Source organism: Perognathus longimembris, chromosome 12 (genome assembly GCF_023159225.1).
Source record: "Perognathus longimembris pacificus isolate PPM17 chromosome 12, ASM2315922v1, whole genome shotgun sequence".
Taxonomy (NCBI): Eukaryota; Metazoa; Chordata; class Mammalia; order Rodentia; family Heteromyidae; genus Perognathus; species Perognathus longimembris.
Genome location: NC_063172.1, coordinates 16,399,697 through 16,422,030, shown reverse-complemented (window position 1 = coordinate 16,422,030; position 22,334 = coordinate 16,399,697). Strand labels below are relative to the sequence as shown.

The 22,334-nt window shown below is 37.5% G+C and overlaps 1 protein-coding gene across 7 annotated transcripts in view; it reads right to left on the bottom strand.

Annotated features, from left to right (window-relative positions):
- Samd12 (sterile alpha motif domain containing 12) overlaps positions 1-22,334 on the bottom strand; it is a 380,057-nt gene that overhangs the window by 265,009 nt on the left and 92,714 nt on the right. For 5 of the 7 annotated variants that reach the window (XM_048358515.1, XM_048358513.1, XM_048358514.1 and 2 more), the window contains exon 3: positions 19,744-19,827. The exons of the other annotated variants lie outside the window; for them this stretch is intronic. In XM_048358515.1, the coding sequence (XP_048214472.1) occupies positions 19,744-19,827 (84 nt within the window). The remainder of the gene's footprint in view (positions 1-19,743; positions 19,828-22,334) is intronic. 7 annotated transcript variants of the gene reach the window in all.

The window sequence follows — 22,334 nt, the reverse complement described above, 5'->3', positions numbered from 1 at the left end:
CCCATCTTTCCAGTGCCATGTGCTATCCTTTCTGTAGCAGTGAATCTTGATTGGGTTGAGAAGCTCCTGGAAGAATAGTCTGGGTGTTTCTGTGAGGACATTTCCAAAGAAGATTTACTCAGGAGGGATGATCACCAGAAAGTAGGTGGCATATATGAATCTGTGCCATGGCCCCAGATAGAACTAATGGGATAGAAGGAGGAAGTACTGCAGAATAGGCACCCCCTCTCTAGTGATCCAACCCTCCTGGTGAGCTGGATGTCTGAGGCTCTGATATGCCACACCCTCCCAGCCACAATGGGCTGAAACCTCCAAAACCATGAGACAAAGTATGTAATTCCTTTACTCTTAAGTTTTTCTCTCAGATGTTTATCTCTCAGATATGATGCAAAAGTAACAACCTTGGTCTTGTATGAACTGGTCATCATGGATGTCTTTGATTCCTTCTGACATTCTGGGTTCTTAAGGAACTTTGTCCTTCCTTGCTTCTTCAATTATATGAAGTATTTCTCATTTCCTTTGAAAAGTGTGCTTCAGTGTCATTTTTCTCAGACACCAGACATTTCTGGGGTTTCTTCCTGCTTTATTCCCGTGACAATGTATCCTAAGGAACACACACAAGTAATCCCTTCCCTAGTGTCTTTCTCTTCACGTCTTCATCAAGTGCAGACCACAAAGACAAAGCCCTCAAGGTTGTCCATTATTGGATTCTCGGTTATCTAGCAAAGTATTATTCTTTTAAGCAAAATTTATTTATAGTAAACTATATCTATTTAAATATAACTTAATACATTTTCATAACTGTTTTTATACATGTAACAAATATGTAAACAAAATATAAAACATTTTACTACTCCCAGAAGTTCCTTTACATTCACACTACCTTTTTTTTTTTCCCTCAAATTTTTATTATCAAACTGATGTACAGAGAGGTTACAGTTTCATACGTTGGGCATTGGATACATTTCTTGTACTGTTTGTTACCTTGTCCCTCGTGCCCCCTCCCTCCCCCCTTTCTCTCCCCCCCCACCCCAGGTGTTCAGTTCACTTAAACCAAACAGTTTTGCAAGTATTGCTTTTGTAGTTATTTCTCTTTTTTTACCCTGTGTCTCTCAAATTTGGTATTCCCTTTGAATTTCCTATTTCCAATACCAATAAACACGGTTTCCAATATACTCAGATAAGATTATAGAGATAGTCACACTACCTTTTATAGTAATTTCTCTTATATCCGCAGATTAGTTTTGTGTTTTTTTTTCCTTTTTTTTTTTTTTTGCCAGTCCTGGGGCTTGGGACTCAGGGCCTGAGCACTATCCCTGGCTTCTTTTTGCTCAAGGATAGCACTCTGCCACTTGAGCCACAGCGCCACTTTTGGCTTTTTCTATATATGTGGTGCTGGGGAATCGAACCAGGGGCTTCATGTATGTGAGGCAAGTACTCTACCACTAGGCCATATTCCCAGCCTCTTTTTTTTTTTCCTTTCTACAAATGGAACAATACAGTGTGTGTGCTTTTGTTTGTTTTGTAGTGTTGGAAATTGAACCCGGGGCCTTGTATATGCTAAGCAAATGATTCTACAATTGAGCTACCTCCCCAGCCCAGGATGTGTTCTTTGGGGTCTGTTTTCCTTCACTCGATACAGTATGGGTGAGATTAAATCATGTTGCTCTGTATATAAGTAATCTATCCTATTTTAATGTTGTGGAGCATGCCATTGTTCAAATATATCACTATTTGTTAGTCTATTTTCTTGTTCATAGATGTATGAGTTGTTTACATTTTGAGAGTATTAGGAAGAAAGCTGCAGAGAGGATTCATGTGCAGGGCCCTGTATATCTACAATACACTTGGAAACTCACACAGGTAGAACTGCTGAGTCATTGAGAAAATTAATACTTTTTTCCTTTTCACCTTTCCCGTTGCTTTCCCTCTTCTCTTTCCTTTCCTTTCTTCTACCTTCCCTTTCCCACATCATTTTTTCCTCCCTCCTTTCTCTTTCTTTTACTACTTTCTGTCCCTCTCCTTCTCTCCCTCTTTATATCTTTCTTTCCTCTTTCCCTCCCTCTCTCCCTCTCCCTCTTTTCTTTTTTCCCCCTTTCTTTTCTTTCCTGGCTGGGAATCTCAACCAGGGCCTCATGCTAAGTTTGTATTTGCCATATGTTTTAATTTGAGACACTGCTAACAATTTCCAAAAGTGGCTTACCATTTTACATTTTCACTCACAATGCAAAAGAGGTCTGCTTGCTTGTGGTCCTCTCTGAAGTTCGGTGCTACCATTTTTTAAAAAAATCTATTGGAGTATTAAGCAGCATTTCATTGGAATCCAATTTACATCTCTTCATTCCTACTGCAAAATATATTTTTATGGTCCCACTGACCAATTACTTTTTTGCTGTTGTATTTTTTGATTGCTGGATTTCCATTGTTGGAAATGAAACTCAGTGTTTTCAAAATTTAATATCTTCAATATCTGCTTTTGTAGTGTCCATTCATGTCTTTTTCAATTAAAAAATTGAGTTATCTTTTTGAAGAATATTTTTTCATAATATCTTTATATATTCTGAATACAAATCTTTTGTCACATACTTTGCACATATATTTTTCAGTGTTTGCAAACAATGTCTAACAATAAGCATTTCCTGTAAAAATCCTACCTACTCAAGAGGCTAAGAGCTACTGATCAAGGTTGGAAGCCAGGCCAAAAAGTCTGTGAGATTCTTATCTCCAGTTAAATAGCAAAAAGCTGGAAATGGAGTTGTGACTCAAGTGGTAGAGCTCCAGCCTTGAATTAAGAAAGGCAAGCGAGAGCTTGATGCCTTGAGTTTACGCCCCAGTATCAACACACACACACACACACCCCTTACAAAAACCAGTAAGCAGTTAATAAACACATCATAAGCTGCACTGGAAGGGATCTAAGCTACTTGATTTGGTGGTGTGGGATTCATTAATGTGAATGAAACGTGGCTCATTCTATCTGCTGTAACATCCACTCATAGATGTCTAAAGTTTCTTATAAATCTCTGCAGCTCTTTCAGAAGTATTATTACAGTGGGCCCAGTGTATCCATAAATTGTCTGTGAGAAAAAATATGCTTCTTCTTTAACTTACAAAAACAAGTAACATAATGTTGGAAATAAAAGAAACTTGGAAGTACACTGTGAATTAAACGGTTCTGGGGAGTGCTTCAGAATGCAGTATATTCAAATTATAATACATAAACCATATACAAAAGCCAATATTCTACACATGGATTCTTAAAAATTGATTTATTTACCTAAAATAAGTATTTATAAAAATTATTTTCCTAAATGCATCAAAAGCCAGACACAATATATCTCAAGCCTATCATATCACAAAATTTCAATCATCAGCTAGCTTAACACAACATCTGTGTATACTCGCTATTATACAATAATGTGCAACAGGGGAAAGAAAAATATTAAAGCAGAAAATATAAATAACCAGCTGGAAGGCCTAACACCAGAAATTTGTTATAATTCAAAGCAGCTAATGTTGTACTGGCCAGGAATATTTATGCTGACACATTTTCAGAAAATATTATTTTAAACTGGAAATAAAGAACATCTGCTAGCCAGCTGATTGAGAAAGTTTAGGGTCATCCCTAAATTCTTTCTCTCCTTAATCTATTTACCCCTTTAGTTGCCAGTATCTCAATGTTTTAAAATTCTCTCAACTCACCGACTTCTCTACTTCTCCATTCCCCAAGACAATGTCTTTTAATTTTTTTGCATTTATTTTATTTATTTATTTATTTATTTATTTATTTATTTATTTATTTATTGTTTGTGATGGTCCTGAGGTTTGAGCAGGCCTGCGTACTGTCCCTGAGCTTCTTTTGCTCACAGCTAGTGTTCTATTACTTGAGCCACAGCTCCATTTCCAGATTTTTGATGATTAATTGAAAATAAGAGTCTCATGGGATTTCCTGCCCAGGCTGGCTCTGAACTTTTATCTTCAAGTCTCATCCTCTTGAGTGGCTAGGATTACAGGTGAGAACCACTGTTGCCTGGCATGACAATGTCTTTTTGCAGAGGTCAGCTCTCAGTAGCAAAAGCCTCTAAATGTTCATTCATTTTACTATCAAGTTTTTGCTCCTGCTCCACAACTCTATTAAACAAACCCTTCCTAGCTTGCCTGTGCCTTCTACATAAGGTAGTAACTAATTTTGTTGAAAGTTACTAGGTCTTTGGTAACTTAGTGAAGCTGGAATAGAAAGCAATATGGAAGCTATGCTGGTTTTCACTTTGTAAATACACAGCAGTAGCCATGTGCTAAGTCTGTCATGACTTGCATGAAATTGGTGAGGTATAAGGTCCGTGTAGACAGTCCTTGAAGTTTTCACTGAATCAGACACAAAAATATTTGTGGAATTAATCCATAAAGCATTTTGAGGCTCTATCATGACGTTATCCTGGTCCTAAATATTGTTTCCTATTTATCTGGTTAGTTCTTGCTGAAACAGCAAATGTCTTGGATCCATTCCCAGCTTTCCCCTGAGAGTTAGCCAGTCTTTACCAATCAGCCTGCATCTCTTCATCTGCTCTTTGTATGGTCCTGGGTGTCTGATCATCTACAAAAATGTGAGGATAAAATCCATTTTCTTCCTGCAAATACACAGGACAATGCCTCATATAATAAGGCATCTATGGTAAAAGCTTTGTGGACCTAGGCAGGATAATACCCCCATAATCTTAGTATTTAGATAGTGGAGACAAGATAATTACAAAGTTAAGGCTACCCTAGACTACGTGGAGACTCTATGCAGCCTGAGCTAAAGAGTGAGACAATGTTTTGAAGAAAGGAAGGCAGGAGGAGGGAAGGGAAGAAGGAAGGAAGGAAGGAGAAAGAAAGAAAAAGAGAAAGAAAGAGGAGGAGGAAAAGAAAGAAACAGAAAGGAAGGAGGAAGAAAGGAAGGAAAGAAGTAAAGAAAGAAAGAAGAGAGGAAGGGAGGGAATAGGGAGGGAATGGAATGGAAGGGAGGAAAAAGAAGGGCTGATAGAAGAATGTTTTCTGTCCATCCTTAAAATGCAAAGCCTACCCATTCTGCAATTTTCCACCTTTGCTCCTATATTGTGGGACACACCTGGATAAGAAAGAGGAAGTCAACTATTTGGTCCTGCCTGTTTCTCAGTCCTGGGGCCACGTGTGGCTAAGATGGTGCCTGATGCTGAACCCAGAGGCAGTTCTGTGGGCGGTGATGAAAAATATGGCTACCTCTAGGACTGGTCCCCGGCTCTTCCGCCCTTAAGGACAGCTCATGCCTCCCCTTACAGTCCCTAGATAGGTGCACATATACCCCTCCCCTTCCTGCCGATCTGATTGGCTCCTGTGCCTTATATTAGTTACATGTGTTCCCTTCAATAAAGGAGATCTTGCACCGACTTGACTCCCAAACCTGTCTGATTGTCCTCCGGTGAGGGAGGGCTGGGTGTGGGCGGTCTGTCGACCCTTTCCTTGCTTGGCTCCTCAGATCGGGGTGTGCCTTCCCTGTCTCTCCCGCAGGTCAGGGGAGCGCGGGGCTGGGGGGGCTAAAAATCCCGACACTACATGAAGTCAAATACATTTCCTCACATTTAATTTCCCTTCCCATACACTAGGGATATGGCAGAATATGTAGATGGTGGAGTTCTTATAAGAATTGCATACACAAAAATGCCTCTGAAGCATATGGCTCACACTTTGACACATTATGTAAGTCTTCAGCGAATTTTGGTTATCATCACTATCTGTAGCAGAAGATGTGGGGAAAAGAAGCAGTGTGAGCCTAGACACCAAAGGTATAAACTGGAAGACAACCAGGTATGATCACTAAGATTCTCATGAGAAAAGCCCAACCATACTACGCCAGACTTAAGACTTTGAGCATTAAGTAAGCCACAGCACATGATTCTAAATCATCTCTGATTCTAGAGCTTTCAAGGATGTACAATATTGTGATACTCATTTTTTTGTCAAAGTCTAAAAATCATTGCGAATATGCAAGCAGTACTTTTCATTTAAATTCAGGTGGGTGTGCTTTTTACATGTTCACTTTAGTTAATAAATGAATATGCATTAATGACTAGTTAAAAGCTGGATATAAAATTTTGATACTGATGGAAAGACAATCTTGGAAGATGCGTGTTTTTGATCAGCTCTAATCTATTTAACTTCTCTATCTTTAACTTATAGTTTAATTTATGGTTTAAATAATGGAGGCTTAGTTCTAGGCAAACTCCACATTTACTGACTGGTACTTTGCCATGTCACAGTTTCTCCATTTACAAAATGGGATTCAAAATAGAACTTTCCCCTCAGAGTTTTTGTAAGAATTAAATGAGATGATAGAAGTACATAAATGTTAGCTAGCACAATTTTAGTATTTGTGAAATTATGTTTTGAAATAATATAATTTATGATATCTAAACAAGAGCACAGAAAAAATATTTTTAGTCAAAAAGTACATTTTTGAGGATTTTTAAACTTAATTAAGGTTGGAAATGTTTTCAGACATATAAAAATGGCTAGATGAATGTAAACTTTCTAATAAGAGGCTGGTGGAGTGGCTTAAGTGGCACAGTGCAAGCACAAGGCCCAAAGTTTAAACCTCAGACAGTACTACAAAAAAAAAAAGAATTCTGATAACTGCTAATGAAATCTAAAATGTTACAGGAAATATCAATAAAACTTAAGAGATCAATATGTTACTTCTGAGGAGTTATCAATGACACTTAAGAGACCAAGATGAAATTTCTGAAGATAGAACTAGATGAAGAATATGAAACAAAGGATGACAATCAAAATGGGGAAAGGAAACAACACAGAGTGAATTAAAGAGAAGAGGAAGAAGCGGAATGTTGAGTGACTGAAAAAGCAAAAAAAGGGGATGGGGAAGGCCTGGAACACAGTAGAACACAGTAGAGTGATGAATGTGTTAGAACAGGGTAGAGTCCATGACCACAGACATAGTTCTTTGGACCAGCATGCTTCTGAGTACCACTGAGACAAATACAATGTACCATTGCTTTTTTTTTTTTTTGTACCATTGCTTTTAAAGAATGATTTTTAATGATTTCCCAGTCTCCCTTTAAGGACTCTGTTTATACAAGTATATGCTGTTCCCTTGAAGACAGGCTCATTAATATGGTACATAAAAGATAAAGGAGAATGACATAGTCTTTGCCATGAAATATAAATAACTTAATATACACTAATGCCTTTTATTTAAAATCTGCTAGATCGGCAAGCTGTGCCTGTAACATTTATTATCTCACAACACTCCTAGAGGTATGTGGACAGCTCTAGGCATAACATCAAATTAAACTGGGGGATCACTGCTATGAATCTCTAACATCACTACACATTTCTTTCTAATTCTTAATTAATGGTAATATACATGTGCCTTATCCAAGCTAAATTCCTTAGAATAAGCTGCTGTTTGCATCCAAAATTTCCTTGGCTTATGCTATATGGTGTGAAAAAGATGGAAACCAATAGAAATAGAAATGATATTGATAAAATGTCATGAGAGTAAAACATACCCATAGAGTTCACCTCAAAATAGAAATATGTTTATTCAATCAACAAAAATACACAAGGTACTAAGTGTGAAATTTATGGTGGAAATTACAGATTTAAGCTGGGTTCTGGTTGTTCACAATTATAATCCTAGCTACCCAGGAGGCCGAGATCTGAGGATCATCATTCAAAGCCAGCCTGGGCAGGAAAGTCCATGAGACTCTGTTATCTCCAATTAACCAACAGAAAACTGGAAGTGGAGCTGTGGCTCAAAGTGGAAGAAGGCTAATTCTGAGCAAAAGAGCTCAGGGACAATGCCTAGGTACTGAGTTCAAGCTCCACAACCGACAAAAAAAATGAATGAAAGAAATTACAAAACTAACAGGAGCAAGTAAAACACAGTACATGTGTACACTTCCAGAATGACCACAGACTGAGAAAGGGAACAGTTGGCCTCTAATTGGTTAACTATATGCTCTTAACCAGAAAATGATGTATATCACTACCACTTAGCCAGAACCACTCAACCAAAAGGAGACCAGAAAATTTGGTTTCTATGGTCTGGGAAGGGAAGGAAGAGAAATATATTTACCTGAAACACAGTTTACACAGTGGTTTTCAGTAAGAGTGAAATTGATCTGTTCTCAAATCCAAGTCATATGCCCAAAAAGTTTCTTAATCCCCTCAAACCAAAACTATATGGCAATACTCCTGCCTACCTTGGATAGTGACCTACAGCTCATGGGGCAATGACAGAGTTACTCTTAAAGGCTCAACAAGCTCCAGAGCAGTGTTCAGGATAAGTTGGACTCACAAAACATCTTGTTAGAGAAATTCTAATGAAAATTAGGGGCTGCTCAAAGATCAAGGTTGATGAAAGAACAAATAATAAACAAATGTTGGCCACAGATTCTATGACCACCAAGTCAAAAACTAAGATCTTCAAGTATCTCTTACATTGAATAATAAAAACCTTGATCTCATTTCAGACTGTCCTCAAGAGAATCAGCAAGGTGGACTAAAGCTATAGCTCAGTTGTAGACAACCTGGCTAGCATGCAGAAGACTCTTGTTTCAAGCCTCATTACTGCAAGACAATCACCGATGTAGTCAAGAGTAGGTAGCATGCAGGCAAAGAACACTGTCCTTACTTTAGCTTCCTGAGCCCCCCTATTAGAACAGTAAAGTTCTTTTCCATGGCATGTTTCACAAAGTTGGGCTGCTTTCCTGCTATCAGACAACACATTGATCTGGACCTCACAATATCTTTCACATCTCTGAGTTTTGATCTTATCCTTGAACTTTGTCTATCAACTTTTCTTTCCATAATTTCTGTTATGAGATTAGAAATGTATCTACAACACAAGTATAAAGGTTCATTCCAGCAAAGCAACAGTGGATTCTTCCTGCCTCCATACTCAGAATTAAATAATCATTTTACCTTGTTTTCCTATTTAGTTAGTTTTCACATCCATTAGAACTGTTATATTCCATTCTCTCCAGAGAATACGTCAAGGCAGAGTGTCCTATCACTCATCCCACCACCCACCAGGGACTAGCATAGTCATTTGTGCAGAACAAACACATTATAGATGTGAAATGAAGGAAGTGTCTCCGTAGCTGTTTTTTTTCTACCACTTCCCTTTGTTCTTCTCCAACAGACCTTGACTGATTAGACTTGGGGACTTTAAAGCCAATCCAGCACGAACTTTTTTCTCAATATGAAATTTCTGCTACCCATTTTCTTTCCATCCAAAGTTCTTAAACTAAGTTTTATGCCCTATTGTCTCAGTGTCTTGCTTTCTACTAAACCAGCCATTCATCACAACTGACTGGGAAGTGTTCCAAAACACAAAGACTCAAGTTAGATATTTAAGTGTTCTCACTACACACACAAAATATGTAGAGTAATGCATACGTCAGCTTGATTTAGTCATTCCACAATGTATACATATTTCAAGACATCATACTTTACACCATAAATATTTATAATTTTTGTTTGTCAATATATCATAAATTAATTAAAAACATAAAAAGTATAGAATTCTGTTCTTGACAAGACATAATACATGATTTTATGGATATGGCCTGGGGGTCTATCCAACTTGGAAATTGGCTTTCCAAATGGCATTTGAAAAGCAACTTTCCCTTCTGTGTTGCATGATGATGTGTTAGTCTAATAACTCCACAGTAATACAAATGTATTAGAATAGAGCTTAGTCCAGAGTTGTGTTTCTCAAACTTTAACATGCATATAGATGACCTGGTATGATGATTAATCTTGACTGCCAGCTTGAATGGACTGAGAAATACCTAGGAGATTAGTAAAATACAGTTCTGTATGTGTTTTTGAAGGAGTTCACAAAGAGGATTATAAGGGGAGGCACTCACTGAATGTAGGCAGCACCATACCATAGGCTGGAGGCCAAGGTGGAGCAAAAGATGGAAAGTTACTAGATATCTTGATAATGGCCATTCTAACTAGTATGAGGTAGAATCTGAATGTTGTTTTAATTTGCATTTCTTTTATAGCCAGAAATGTTGAGCATTTCTTCGTGCATCTATTGGCCATTCTTATTTCCACTTCAGAGAAGTCTCTCTTTAAGTCTTTAGCCCATTTAATAATGGGGCAGTTGACTCTTAGAGGATTTGTTTTTGGGTGACTTAATTTTTTGAGTTCTATGTATATTTTAAGTATGAGGCCCTTGTCAGTTGTATGGCCAGTGAAGATTTTCTCCCAATCTGAAGGCTTTCTATTTTATCTTGCTGACTATGTCCTTTGCCATGCAGAAGCTCTGCAGTTTAATGCACTCCCATTTGTCTAACCTTTCCTTTATTTGTTGTGTTTCTGGGTCTTAAGAAAATTTTGGCCTGTGTCAAGGAGCCCTAGTGTTACCCCTATTCCTTTTTGTAATGTTTTCAGGGCATCTGCTTTTATCTTGAAGTCTTTGCTTCATTTGGAACAGATTCTGGTGCAGGGTGATATATAAGGATCTAACTTTAGTTTTCTACAAATGTTTAACCAATTTTTCCAGCACTATTTGTTGAAGAAGCTTTGTTTCTTACATCATATTTCTTTGCTCTCTTACCAAAGATTAGGTCTTTGGGTTCTCACAGGTCTGTGGGTTCAAATAATAATAGATGCTGGCGGGGATGTGGCCAAAAGGGAAAGCTACTACACTGTTGGTGGGAGTGTAAACTTGTTCAGCCACTCTGGAAGGCAATATGGAGGTTCCTCAAAAGACTAAACTATGACCCAACAACCCATTTCTGCGCATTTACCCAAAGGATCACAAACAAGGCCACATTAAAGCTTCTAGCACAACCATGTTTGCTGCAGCATTATTTACCATAGTTAAAATATGGAACCAACCCAGATGCCCCTCAGTAGATGAATAGATCAAGGAAAGGTGGTATATATACACAGTGGAATTGTATGCTTCCATCAGAATGACATTGCCCCATTCATAAGGAATTGGAAAGACTTGGAATAAACCATATTAAGTGAAGTGAGCCAGACCCAAAGAAACAGATTTCATTGTTTCCCTCATTGGTAATAATTAATATATCTCTAGGATAGTCCTAGCAGAGGATCACAATAGCTCAATTTCTAAGTATATATGATCATATAAATGAAGCTAAATGAAATGAACTCCAAGATAAGGAAACAGGGTTTTTCACTATTTTTAAAATGTATTATGTAAAATTATTTCTCTTTTCTTTCATTCTTCTTTCCTATAGTTTATCCTCTGTTGTCACTGTATTTGATTTTGGCATCCTGGGTATTTTACATATGTTTATCTGAATTAGGAAAGGGAAGGGGAACATCAAAATGGTGAGACTAAGGATAGAGGATGAACTAATGCAACAGCGATACTCACAAAACAATATGTTGGAAATTAACTGTACAACTGGCAAGGTGATTGCGGGGGGAGGTGGGAGAAAAATGAGGAAGGGGGAAACAAGTTTGACAAGAAATGTACTCACTGCCTTATGTATGGAACTGTAACCCCTCTGTACATCATCTTGACAATAAAATTAAAATTTAAAAAAGTTGGAAAGTGGGAAAGTCAGTCAGTACACATATATTCTCTTTCTCCTTGGTCACTGTAATATAAGGTGCTTCATCATAACCTCCCAGCCAGGATGGATGGAAACTTCTGAAACCATGAACCATGCAATTCTTCCCTTCTTTAAGTTGTCTTGCTCAGGTGTTTTTTCACAGCCATAAAAAACTGATTAGCACATCTGGACATCCTATTAAAATGTATATTCTGATTCAGTAGGTCTGGACTGAAATCCAAGCTTACCTATCTCTAGTAAGCTTCCACTTTATTAGAACACTAACCATTGTGACTGCTTTGTAGACTCTTAAAACTGTATCTTCTTCAGATTTCATTGTAATAGATAAAGGCAATATTTTATTATCCAGATTATACATATGGCAATATTTTATTATCCAGAATATATATGTGTGTATAGGCACACACATATACACATGTTTGGGAATTTGAAGTCTAATTTGTAAAATCTCCACATTTTTAATGTCATTTAATTCCTAAAACCAGTGAGATCTTTTAATGAATACATATGGGTTATGTGAGACAAATGCATATTACCATTAGTATTTTCTTTTTGTATATATGGTTTCCTTGATGAAGGTCCTAGTTCAAAGAGACACAAAAATTATTGACAACTACTTACTAGCTTGTCTTACCATCATAGGTTAGTTGTCAGTTATACAGAAATGACAAGAAGAACTTGTTTTCCAATATCTCTGAAAATTCAGGGGAAAGCAAAGCACTAATAATCTCCTGTGCATTGAAATCTGGGTGATCTTTAAGGGCACATTTTTCATTCATGTTTTTGGTGAATAAAAATGAGAAATTAAATTCAAAGCAAATATCTGTTGAACTTTTCAGCTTACCTCTGCAATTTTGAATAAAAAGATATTTTATAAAGCAAGATTCTGATCCTAATGAGTACATTCTATAGGACTTTCCAGCATTAAGTTATAGCTTATGCAGGGAATGAGTTTGTATACAGAGGTATACTGAGAAAAGCAAGGATCTCTCCAATGGTAAAAGAAGAGGACAGTTTTGCTTCCTTCTCTGTAGTGACCAGGTATACACATGTAGTCTCTAGGAAGTTTCAGGTCATGGATTTTATCCTTCTCTTATCAAAGTTCATGCTCAAACAACACATGTTTCAGAATCTAGCACTAAACGTGACAAGCACTATAAATAACCAGTTAGCACAGAGAAAGTGTGTGTGTGTGTGTGTGTGTGTGTGTGTGTGTGTGTGTTGCAAAGATATTAAAATCATCAAGGTATCAATTTTTTATGTTTAGTGGTTGGTTCTGCCTCAATATGAAAGAGCTTGGTGGCTTTTAATGATGAAAAAATTATGCAAACATTAAAAAACCATTTTATATAATTATTTGGAGTCTGCATTCATTTTTACAAACAATTTAAAATAAATCCATTAATGCTGTCTGACGGGATTTCTTGCAAACAAAAGGACATATAACTTGTCATTGCAGTTTAGCTTAATATTGGAAAATAAGCTTGTCTACTAGTAGTGCATCCTAAAGAGAAATTAAGAAATATAAGTGATTATTTCTGCAACTGGGACTGGGCCATTAATGGAGCACATTATTTAATGGATAGGCATTAGAATCTTTCATTCATTTAACAACTACTTAAGAAGAGTTCAATTGGGCTCAGAATTCCAACAGCATTCCTATAGCTCATTTTCTCTAGTCTTCCTTCTAGCCCTCCAGAAAACTTCCAACAATGCCCAAATTCATCCTCAAGACAAAATTCAGAGAGAATTAGTCCCTCTTTCCAAGATTATATTGTCTTTCATCATTTCTTTGTTAATATATTTTTATTTTCTTCAGGTAGTTGTACAAAGGAGTTACCATTCAACAGAGCAGTTTATTAATACAATGCCTCTTGATCATTGTTACCCCTTTTAACATTCTCACCCACCCCTCTCACTCCATTCCTTTCCTCTCTTAATTTTTAGGTTATATATTGAATTTTTTGCCATTTAACAAAGCAATTTATGTATACAATGCATCTTGATCTGTGTCTTCCCTTCAACATCTTCACCCTCATGTCCACCTACCCCTTCCCTTAAGTTCTCAGTTCTGTGGCATATACAATGTATTCTTGCCTGCATTCTACTCATTTCCCCCATTCATTCTTCTACCCCTCTCCTGTAGACCCCACCCACCCCTACCCTACTTGCAACTATCCATCATTTCTGAATTAAGAAGGAAGATGTTTTGAGGCTGTCAGAAAACAAGGACCACCTGGGGTTGGATAGAGAATCATAATATTGCTGCCATCTCCCTCCTCTTGGTCTCTTTACCTCTCATTCTCTCATGTCTATTCTCTTCCATAACCACCATCCCTTTTCTGGCCCCGGTTAAATAAAATTAAAATAAATACCTAAGCCACAAACAAAAGAAAGCACTAGTATTATCACAAAATGTTTTCCTGAGACAATTTTGAGTGATATGTAAAATAATGATAACATTCCAAGTTGGCCATGTTGGATGAAGGACATGTCTTCAGCTTTATTATATTTAACGGTCTTTTGGGAGATTCTCAAAGGCTATGTAGTGAAATAGGTTTTTTTTAGAAGAATTATTCCAAATAAATAGCCTGTGTCACACATTTTCCTTGTTACCCTCTTTTTCCTGCTAACTCAGCATATTATCCACTTCACATTGACTCTTTACTTATATACCAAAGCCATAGTTTAATAGGAAGCAAAAGTCAAAATGTACAAAGCACTTCTGCACCCACAGAAGTAAGACAGCATCACTATAAGACAACAAGTCCTAGCTAAGCATTATACAGAAAACCAGATGAGCAAACCACACCATAGTAATGATGGAGGAATTCTCCTATCTCAATGTATATGTAGTCCTACATCATATACCACTCAAAACAACCCTCTAGCGTCCATCCACAGGCAAAAGGGCCCCAGCTCTTAATCATTTCTTCAGACCGGATGAAAGTATCTGATGACTGTGCCTTTGGTTTGCAATTTTCTAAAACATTTAGGGTATTTAACAAGAGGTATAGAGGGTTGACTGGTGGCTTTTAAAACCCTGTGCCTGTGTCCTAATTCTCACCAGTTGTGAATGTACCCTTACTTAGTAAAAGCATCTTGTCGGTGTAATAATAATACTTTAAGACACTAAGATGACAAGACTTCCTGGGCTGTGTAGCTGGGCCCTAGATCAATGAGAATGTGTCCTTAAGGAGAAAGACCCAGGAGTGGTTGGAACAGAGAAGTAGAGATGACAGATTTCCAGAATAAAGGACAGCATAAAAACTGAGAGGAGAGAGATGTAGCCAAAAGCCAAGAAATGCTGAGAGTCTCAAAAACTGTTTCCAGTTGCCAGCAAGGAATGAACTTTTGAGGGCACACAGCCCAGGTGGCACACTGAGTTCAGACTTTTGGTCTCCTCATCTGGTAGGAGTTGTAGCATAGCAGTACTCAATGTACAGTACAATGTACTGTGCAGTACAATTTGAGATTAAATTTTGGTACAAAGAAGCAGAAGTAAGCAACTCTCAGGGCCCACTTTGTCCTGACATATTCAGAATAAAGGTTATTTAAGGTTAGATTTAATTGGCCTTGGCAACTAGTGTTCCTGGCTCCACTCATATTGATTCTTTTTCACATATGCATCTTCATTTTCAGAGAAGAAAACTACTCTTCCCAGGCTCCTTTGAAAGGAACCATGGGATTGACTTCTAGAATAAGAAATAGAGGTTGGAGTTGGCATTAGTTTCCAGTGAAACTGTTAACAAGAGCAAATGTGAATCCTCTTGGAATTCACATTTGGCCCCTGAACTATGCATGCAAATATGACCAGTGTAGTTGAAACCACATGTGTGAAAAAGCTGCATACTAAGAAAGACACAGAGAAAGAAAGAGTGGGAGACACTGAAGCTACCATACATCTGAAAGTCAGCCATGCACCACATACTCTGGGCTCCATATTATGTGAGAAAAGTCAGCCATGCGCTTAAGCCACTGTTTAATTAGGTTTTCTGCAACTCACAGCCTGATGTAATCCTAGTATGCCCACCAGCTTAGAAACACAGAATATTCTTTGTGAACTCAATTACTGGAGCTCTGTATGTAAGGATTTACAGGGAAACAACAGCCAAAAAGAATGTGTTCATTTATCTATTTTCCAGTCACTAGAAAACTTTCTTTAGACCCCTAAATAGGATTTGGATATTCCTTCATGCTCTGGTTGAAATATCATTCTTTAGCATCCTAATTTCATTATCCCTGAAAGTAAATTTAATACATTAGCTCTGTGGCTTACTGTTCTAGTCACCCACAGAACTCAGAACTCATCATTCCAGCCACACTAATGATACAGGTAATTGGTTCCTAAGGATGGGTCACAGGAGGCACATAAAAAGACCAAGCTTCAGGCTGAAAGTTAGGACCTTGACTTTCCTAGAGATTTCCCAAACTCCTTGTTCATTCTTATCTCTCCTGACTAATCAATAGCTTTGCTTTCAGTGTTTTAATTTGTTTATTGTGCATGGAGCCTGATAATTGATTCATTTTTCTAAGTCAGTACTTAAGAATTTTGGAAACCTTCTATGGCTTGGGTCTCAACTGAAATACCCACTGAATATGACATGGGTGTAGACTATTATGGAGGTTCTGGTCATCCTGACAGCCTCTATCTTGCCTGCTATTGTAGCTCTTACATGTATCTGTGTTATGGTGCAACTTTCCATGAGGAAAAGGGAAACACACACACACCATGTCAATAATGTTCATAAGAACTACAAAAGCCTACAGCATTTCTTAATCTGGGTTTTTTGACCCATATATAGATAAAAAGCACTTGCATGGCTTGGTGCATGAAGTATCATATGCATTCCAGTATCTCTACTAACACTGGCTGGCATATTCCTCTAAGAGTTTCCTAGAGGGGCTGGGAATATGGCCTAGTGGCAAAAGTGCTTGCCTCCTACACATGAAGCTCTGGGTTCGATTCCCCAGCACCACATATATGGAAAACGGCCAGAAGGGGCGCTGTGGCTCAGGTGGCAGAGTGCTAGCCTTGAGCAAAAAGAAGCCAGGGACAGTGCTCAGACCCTGAGTCCAAGGCCCAAGACTGGCAAAAAAAAAAAAAAAAAAAAAAAAAAAAAGGGTTTCCTAGATATACACTGAGTAGAAAAAAAAATCAATAAATAATTAGAAACATTATCTTTTCACTTTGTCAAAAATAAAAATGGGGGCCAAGTGCCAGTGGCTCACATGTGTAATCCGAGCTACTCAGGAGGCTGAGATCTGAGCACCGTGGTTCAATGCCAGCTTATCTCCAATAAACTACTCAGAAAAAATCCAGAAGTGATGCTGTGGCTCAAGTGGTAGAGTGCTAGACCTGAGCCAAAGCAGCTCAGGGGCAGTGCCCAGGCCCCGAGTTCTAGCTCCAGGATTGAGAAAAAAAAAAATTTAAAAGGCTTCTGATACTAGAAGACTACGTTGGTATAGTACAAAGTATGCTTAGCTGGATAATAATAGACATCAGAGGTAATAAGGGGCCACCAGCTGTTAGGTGATTGACACATGTCATGTGCCAGTAGGAAGCTGAGGGAATGGGGAAGGACTTGAATTGTGGGTGGATATAGTGGCTATAAAAAAAAAAAAAATCAACCAGGGCTGGGAATATGGCCTAGTGGTAAAGAGCTTGCCTCGTATACATGAAGCCCTGGATTCGATTCCTCAGCACTACATATATAGAAAAAGCCGGAAGTGGCGCTGTGGCTCAAGAGGCAGAGTGCTAGCCTTGAGCAAAAAGAAGCCAGGGACAGTGCTCAGGCCCTGAGTTCAAACCCCAGAACTGGCAACAAAAACAAAACCAAACAAACATCTTTGTTTGATCCATACTTGTATGGAAAGATCTACAAAAAAAAAAAAATCAACCATAAAGCCTTTCAAATAATTCAGGTAAAAAATCCATTGTCCATGGCTTAAAGACCAAACTTTCAGACTCCAAAAGCATTCCAGACATGCTTACTTATCATCCACTATAAGCTTCATTTGCCTTAGTCTTCACCCACATCACTGTACACCATGAATTATATAATGCAGTCACATTGAGCGCCTTGCTGATAGTGTGTGCTTTCCTACCTTTCCAGCTCTGCTGGTGCAATTATTCTCTATCCCCAGGAAAGCAAGGGTCAAATGACATGTTTTGGTCTTCTGGATAAGAATTCATCTCTTCCTCCTCTAAACTTCACCTTATATTAAATTAGTCACAATTCATGTTTCACATTAACTGCTGGCCTGCAAACCACTTAAGTTAATGGTAATACAGATAATATCTACCACAAAGCACAGCTAGGGATTATAACATACACTGCATGGTAATGACCATTCTCTTACATATTCCCTTTTATTCCTATTTTGCAGACTTAAAAAAAAAAACCAAAGCTTAAGATGGCTAGGTATTTTGCCCAGAATCCCAAAGCTAATTAAAACATAATTTGAACTACAATCCTAATAGTAAGATCTTCTTATATATTAGCTGTTGTATAGAACACACAGGTCTAGATCCAGGAAGAAGTGGTGAGAAATCTTGACTTCTCTCCAACTAATAAGGGAAGTACTCTGTAAGGCCAGATTGTATTCACTCTCAAAATAAGGAGCTACTTGTTTGATTAAGCAAATTCCAACACTGAACTAATCTTTCTGTATAAAAATGAATGGAATCAAAGACTTAAAGTAGCCTTCTCCCAAAGACAGAAGTCACCCAGGTGCTTTCCTAAGTGTCACTACCTTTACAACGAATAACAAATTCTGATTTATGAAAGCAATCTTGATTTACCTGTTATTTCCGCACATCAGAGCAGGCAAGAAAGACAACTCTGTGACATCTCTGATTCTTGTCTCAATATCACTTGCTACTTATTTGCATTCATCTTTCCTATACCTATTTGGGAAGGGGTTTCATGATTTTTCACTATTTTTTTCAATACAGGGACAGTTTGGGGTATACATACCCAGTGATCAATGATTACACACTGTCTTTACCTCCCACCCAATTCCAGGGAGCAATCAGAGTTAGGCAGAGCTAGGCAGAGGCAGAGATAGGAAAGGGATGAATGTGTTTTCTCTAATTTCATTTTGTCCTGCAACTTTGGAAATTATTCTAGGCCAAGGCAACATTAAAAAATGGAGCTTTACAACATGAAGGAAAGCCTGGTATCGTACCAAAGTAGTGGAGGAAAATTTCTTATGGAATCTGCTCTGTAATAACATCTCATCTTCATAATGCTTTGGTCTAAATATTGACAGTGAATTGACACTTGGGAGGCAAAGGGATGCTACAAAAAAAGAATATTAGCCTTCTAGCCTTAAGATTCAATAATTTACTGGTAAAGTAGCGCATCACTTCCTAGGATGATTTTGTATTGCACTTCAGTGAAGAGGCAAATAGTTCACAAGCCTAGTGAAATGTGTGCGGGTGAGTGCCTGGATTCCAGAGTGCTAAAACACAAAAACTTCTCAAGTTCTTGTATGAATGGATTTGGTCAGTTCTCTAAAATGTAATAATATTTAACCCTCCAGGATCAACCTAGAGCCCAAACAGTCATCCACGCTGTCCCAATGAAGCACCCAGGTTAGCCCAGGCAGCAGAAAGGGGTCAGGGGCCAGGGGCCAGGGGTAGTGTTGTTGGACAGACCCTAGGGCGCAGCAGAAGCAAGCTTCCAAAAATCTCTGCCCCATTAAATACAAGCTTATTATGTCTTCATAAAACTGGCTCTGACTCTGAGGGCAGGAGTGGACACATCTAATACACAATCTTGTTCCTACAGTGGTTCTATTTCTCAAATATAGAAATCCTATATGTAACTTATCCAAAATCAAGAATAAGCATTACCCATAAAACACCCCTTTCCTCATTGTGATGTATGAAGTCCACGTTGTGGGGTGTTTGCCATTTTTAAGTACAGTACAACATCCTCAACAGCTCTACATCATTGCCATACCTCTACAATTAAATATCTATTTATTTTTTAAACTTTCAGATAGGGTATTGAATTATTGCTTAGAATTAGTGACAGACCAAAGATTCTCCTGTCTATACAACCCTCCTTTCTGGGATCATAGGCATGACCCACCACATCCAAATTATTTATTAAAATTGGGTTTCACTCACTTTTTGCCTCACCTGGCCTGAAACCACAGTCTTCTCCATATCTGCCTCTTGAGTAGCTGGGATTACAGGTGTGCACCACTCTGCCTGGCACAATAAAATATTTAGATTTCCACATTTTTCTCTTTAACATATATCCTAAATATCCAACATTACTTTCTTAGGTTATAAATCTGAATGATATTTGTACAAAGCATAGCATAATATTTAGTTAATGTGCACTAAATTACTTCAGTACTAATGAAAAACATTGTCACTGCTGTTTAAAGCTGACAGTATTGAGGGTGAGAGTTACCTATGTCACCTAGAGCAGTTATGTGTGTGTGCCTGCATGCGTGCACACCACACACACACACACACACACACACACACACACACTTCCACCTTCCTATCATCTTAATGGAATAAGTAACCTTTCCAGTGTGTACTGAAGAAGTACTTTATGGTCATTAGTAATCTTTGAAATGGGAGAGAAAGAATTTCCTAAGTTGCTGACTATTGACTGCTCCCCCTACTAAAATATTTCTGCTTGCATAGGCTTAGGTAAGGTCTAAGAATCTTTTTTTCATTTATTTCATTGTGCTGGGTCTAAAAGCCAGGACCTCACACATGCTAGGCAAGTGCTCTACCACTGGGCAAAACTCCCAGAACTCCCACAAATCTTTACTGTTGAGAAATCTCATATGCATCAGTTACAGATTTTACACTGAAGAACAAAGTCTTATTTCCTTCAGTTGCTCAGTAACACAATCATTTTTTAAAAGACAGGAATGAGAACTGTACATTGATGAATGTTTTGTTCATAATACTCCATTTGTGCTTATAAAGTAGGATAATAAGTTATTTCACATAAATTGATCAATCTTGAACTTTGAAGATAGATCTGGGAAACACAATTCCAGAGGGTGCCATTTATCTAAGTGAAATCAAGCAATTCATCCTCCCTTTGGTTATTCCTTGCCTTTCAGTGAGTATCACATATTGGATAGTGCCACCTCTTGGTCACGTTGAGGAATTACAATACAAGTCTACTAGGCATCCAACACCAGGAACCTCTCCAACCAACCTTTAAAAAGCTGAGGCAACAAGTGTATTTGCTGGGAAAAAATAATAATACATGTCTGAGAAAGTAGGAAGCACACAAGATACTCCATATAAAAAGAAACAACAGAATGTGAACTAGAATCTTGATGCTAGTAAAAAGCACATATTCAGACACAGATATACTTGTTTCTAACTGTGTTCCTAGATTTTACATTCCTAAAGAATAAACATGACTGGCTATTTTTATGTGTTCCTGACTTTTTAAGGCTATGGAAATAAACTGTAGTTTAGCTTTTTTGAAGTTTTGTACATTTGTGTAAATGTTGTCCATATGTAGTACTTTATACATCAAGTGTTGCCTGTTGTTTTATTGAAATAAAAACTGTAAAAAATATTTTTTCAGGTTATTTTATTCATTAAAAAGTTACTCTAAAAGAAAAAGCTGAGAAAATAATCGTATATACAATACCCAGGGTACCAAAATTAGTTATATGTTTATTGGAACCAGGGAAGGAAAGAGGAACATCAAAATGGAGAGACAAAGGATAAAAGGTGAATCAATGCAACAGCAATACTTATAAAATTATATGCTGTAAATCCACTGTACAACTCATGGGTGTGGAGGGAAATGGGGAGGGAGGAAAGTGGGAGGAAAATGATGGAGGAGGTAACAAGTTGGATAAGAAATGTACTCACTGCCTTATATATGAAACTGTAGCCCCTCTGTACATCACTGTGACAATAAAAAAAACCCTGAGGCAGAAAAACAAGCACCATTTACTTATTTACTTAGTATTCAACATTAATATTTCATTTTCTCCCAAGTGTATCTATAAAGAGATTGGGTAAAAAATTAAAAGTATTAAAAATTCACAATATTCATTATACAGAATGTCTTTACTTTGAAGAAACCATGAATGTGGTTGCTTTACTACTGATTTTAAAGCTATTAAAACTTGGAAGTTTCTCACAAAATTCAAGTTAAAATGTAGAACAGCACTGTTGTCATTTAAAAAGTAAACTGACTGTGACATATGAGTTATTATATTTTTCTTCACAAAGAACCTACTAGAATTCAAATATTGCTTTGCTTATCATTGACAACTCATCTAGAACAGTAAAAGGAAATTGAACTGTTAACAAAAGGGATGTCTTAGTGCAATACCTTCACCAAATAACAAAGGAATAAATAAATAAATACAAAATCTCAAAGCTGTCGAGATTAATTTAATTTGGCTACTTGCCTTGAAAGCACCAGGAATGATGGGAATAGCAAAGGGGGAAAAGATCGATTCTTATTCAGAGGAACTGACAGCAATTGAAATTAAAATGTTCATATGAAAGGGAAAACGGTTAAAACTGTAGGTGATTTGACAATTCCACTGCTTTCAGTATATGCAGTTATTTTAGGCAACATAATAAGCAATGTCTAGCAGGTCAATTGACAAATTTAGAAACCTCTCAATGTTTAAAAAAAAAGTATATGAATGGATGTTTTGTGGATTGGAAAATCTGGGTTGATTTGATAATGTAAACTTAAGAGCACTGTT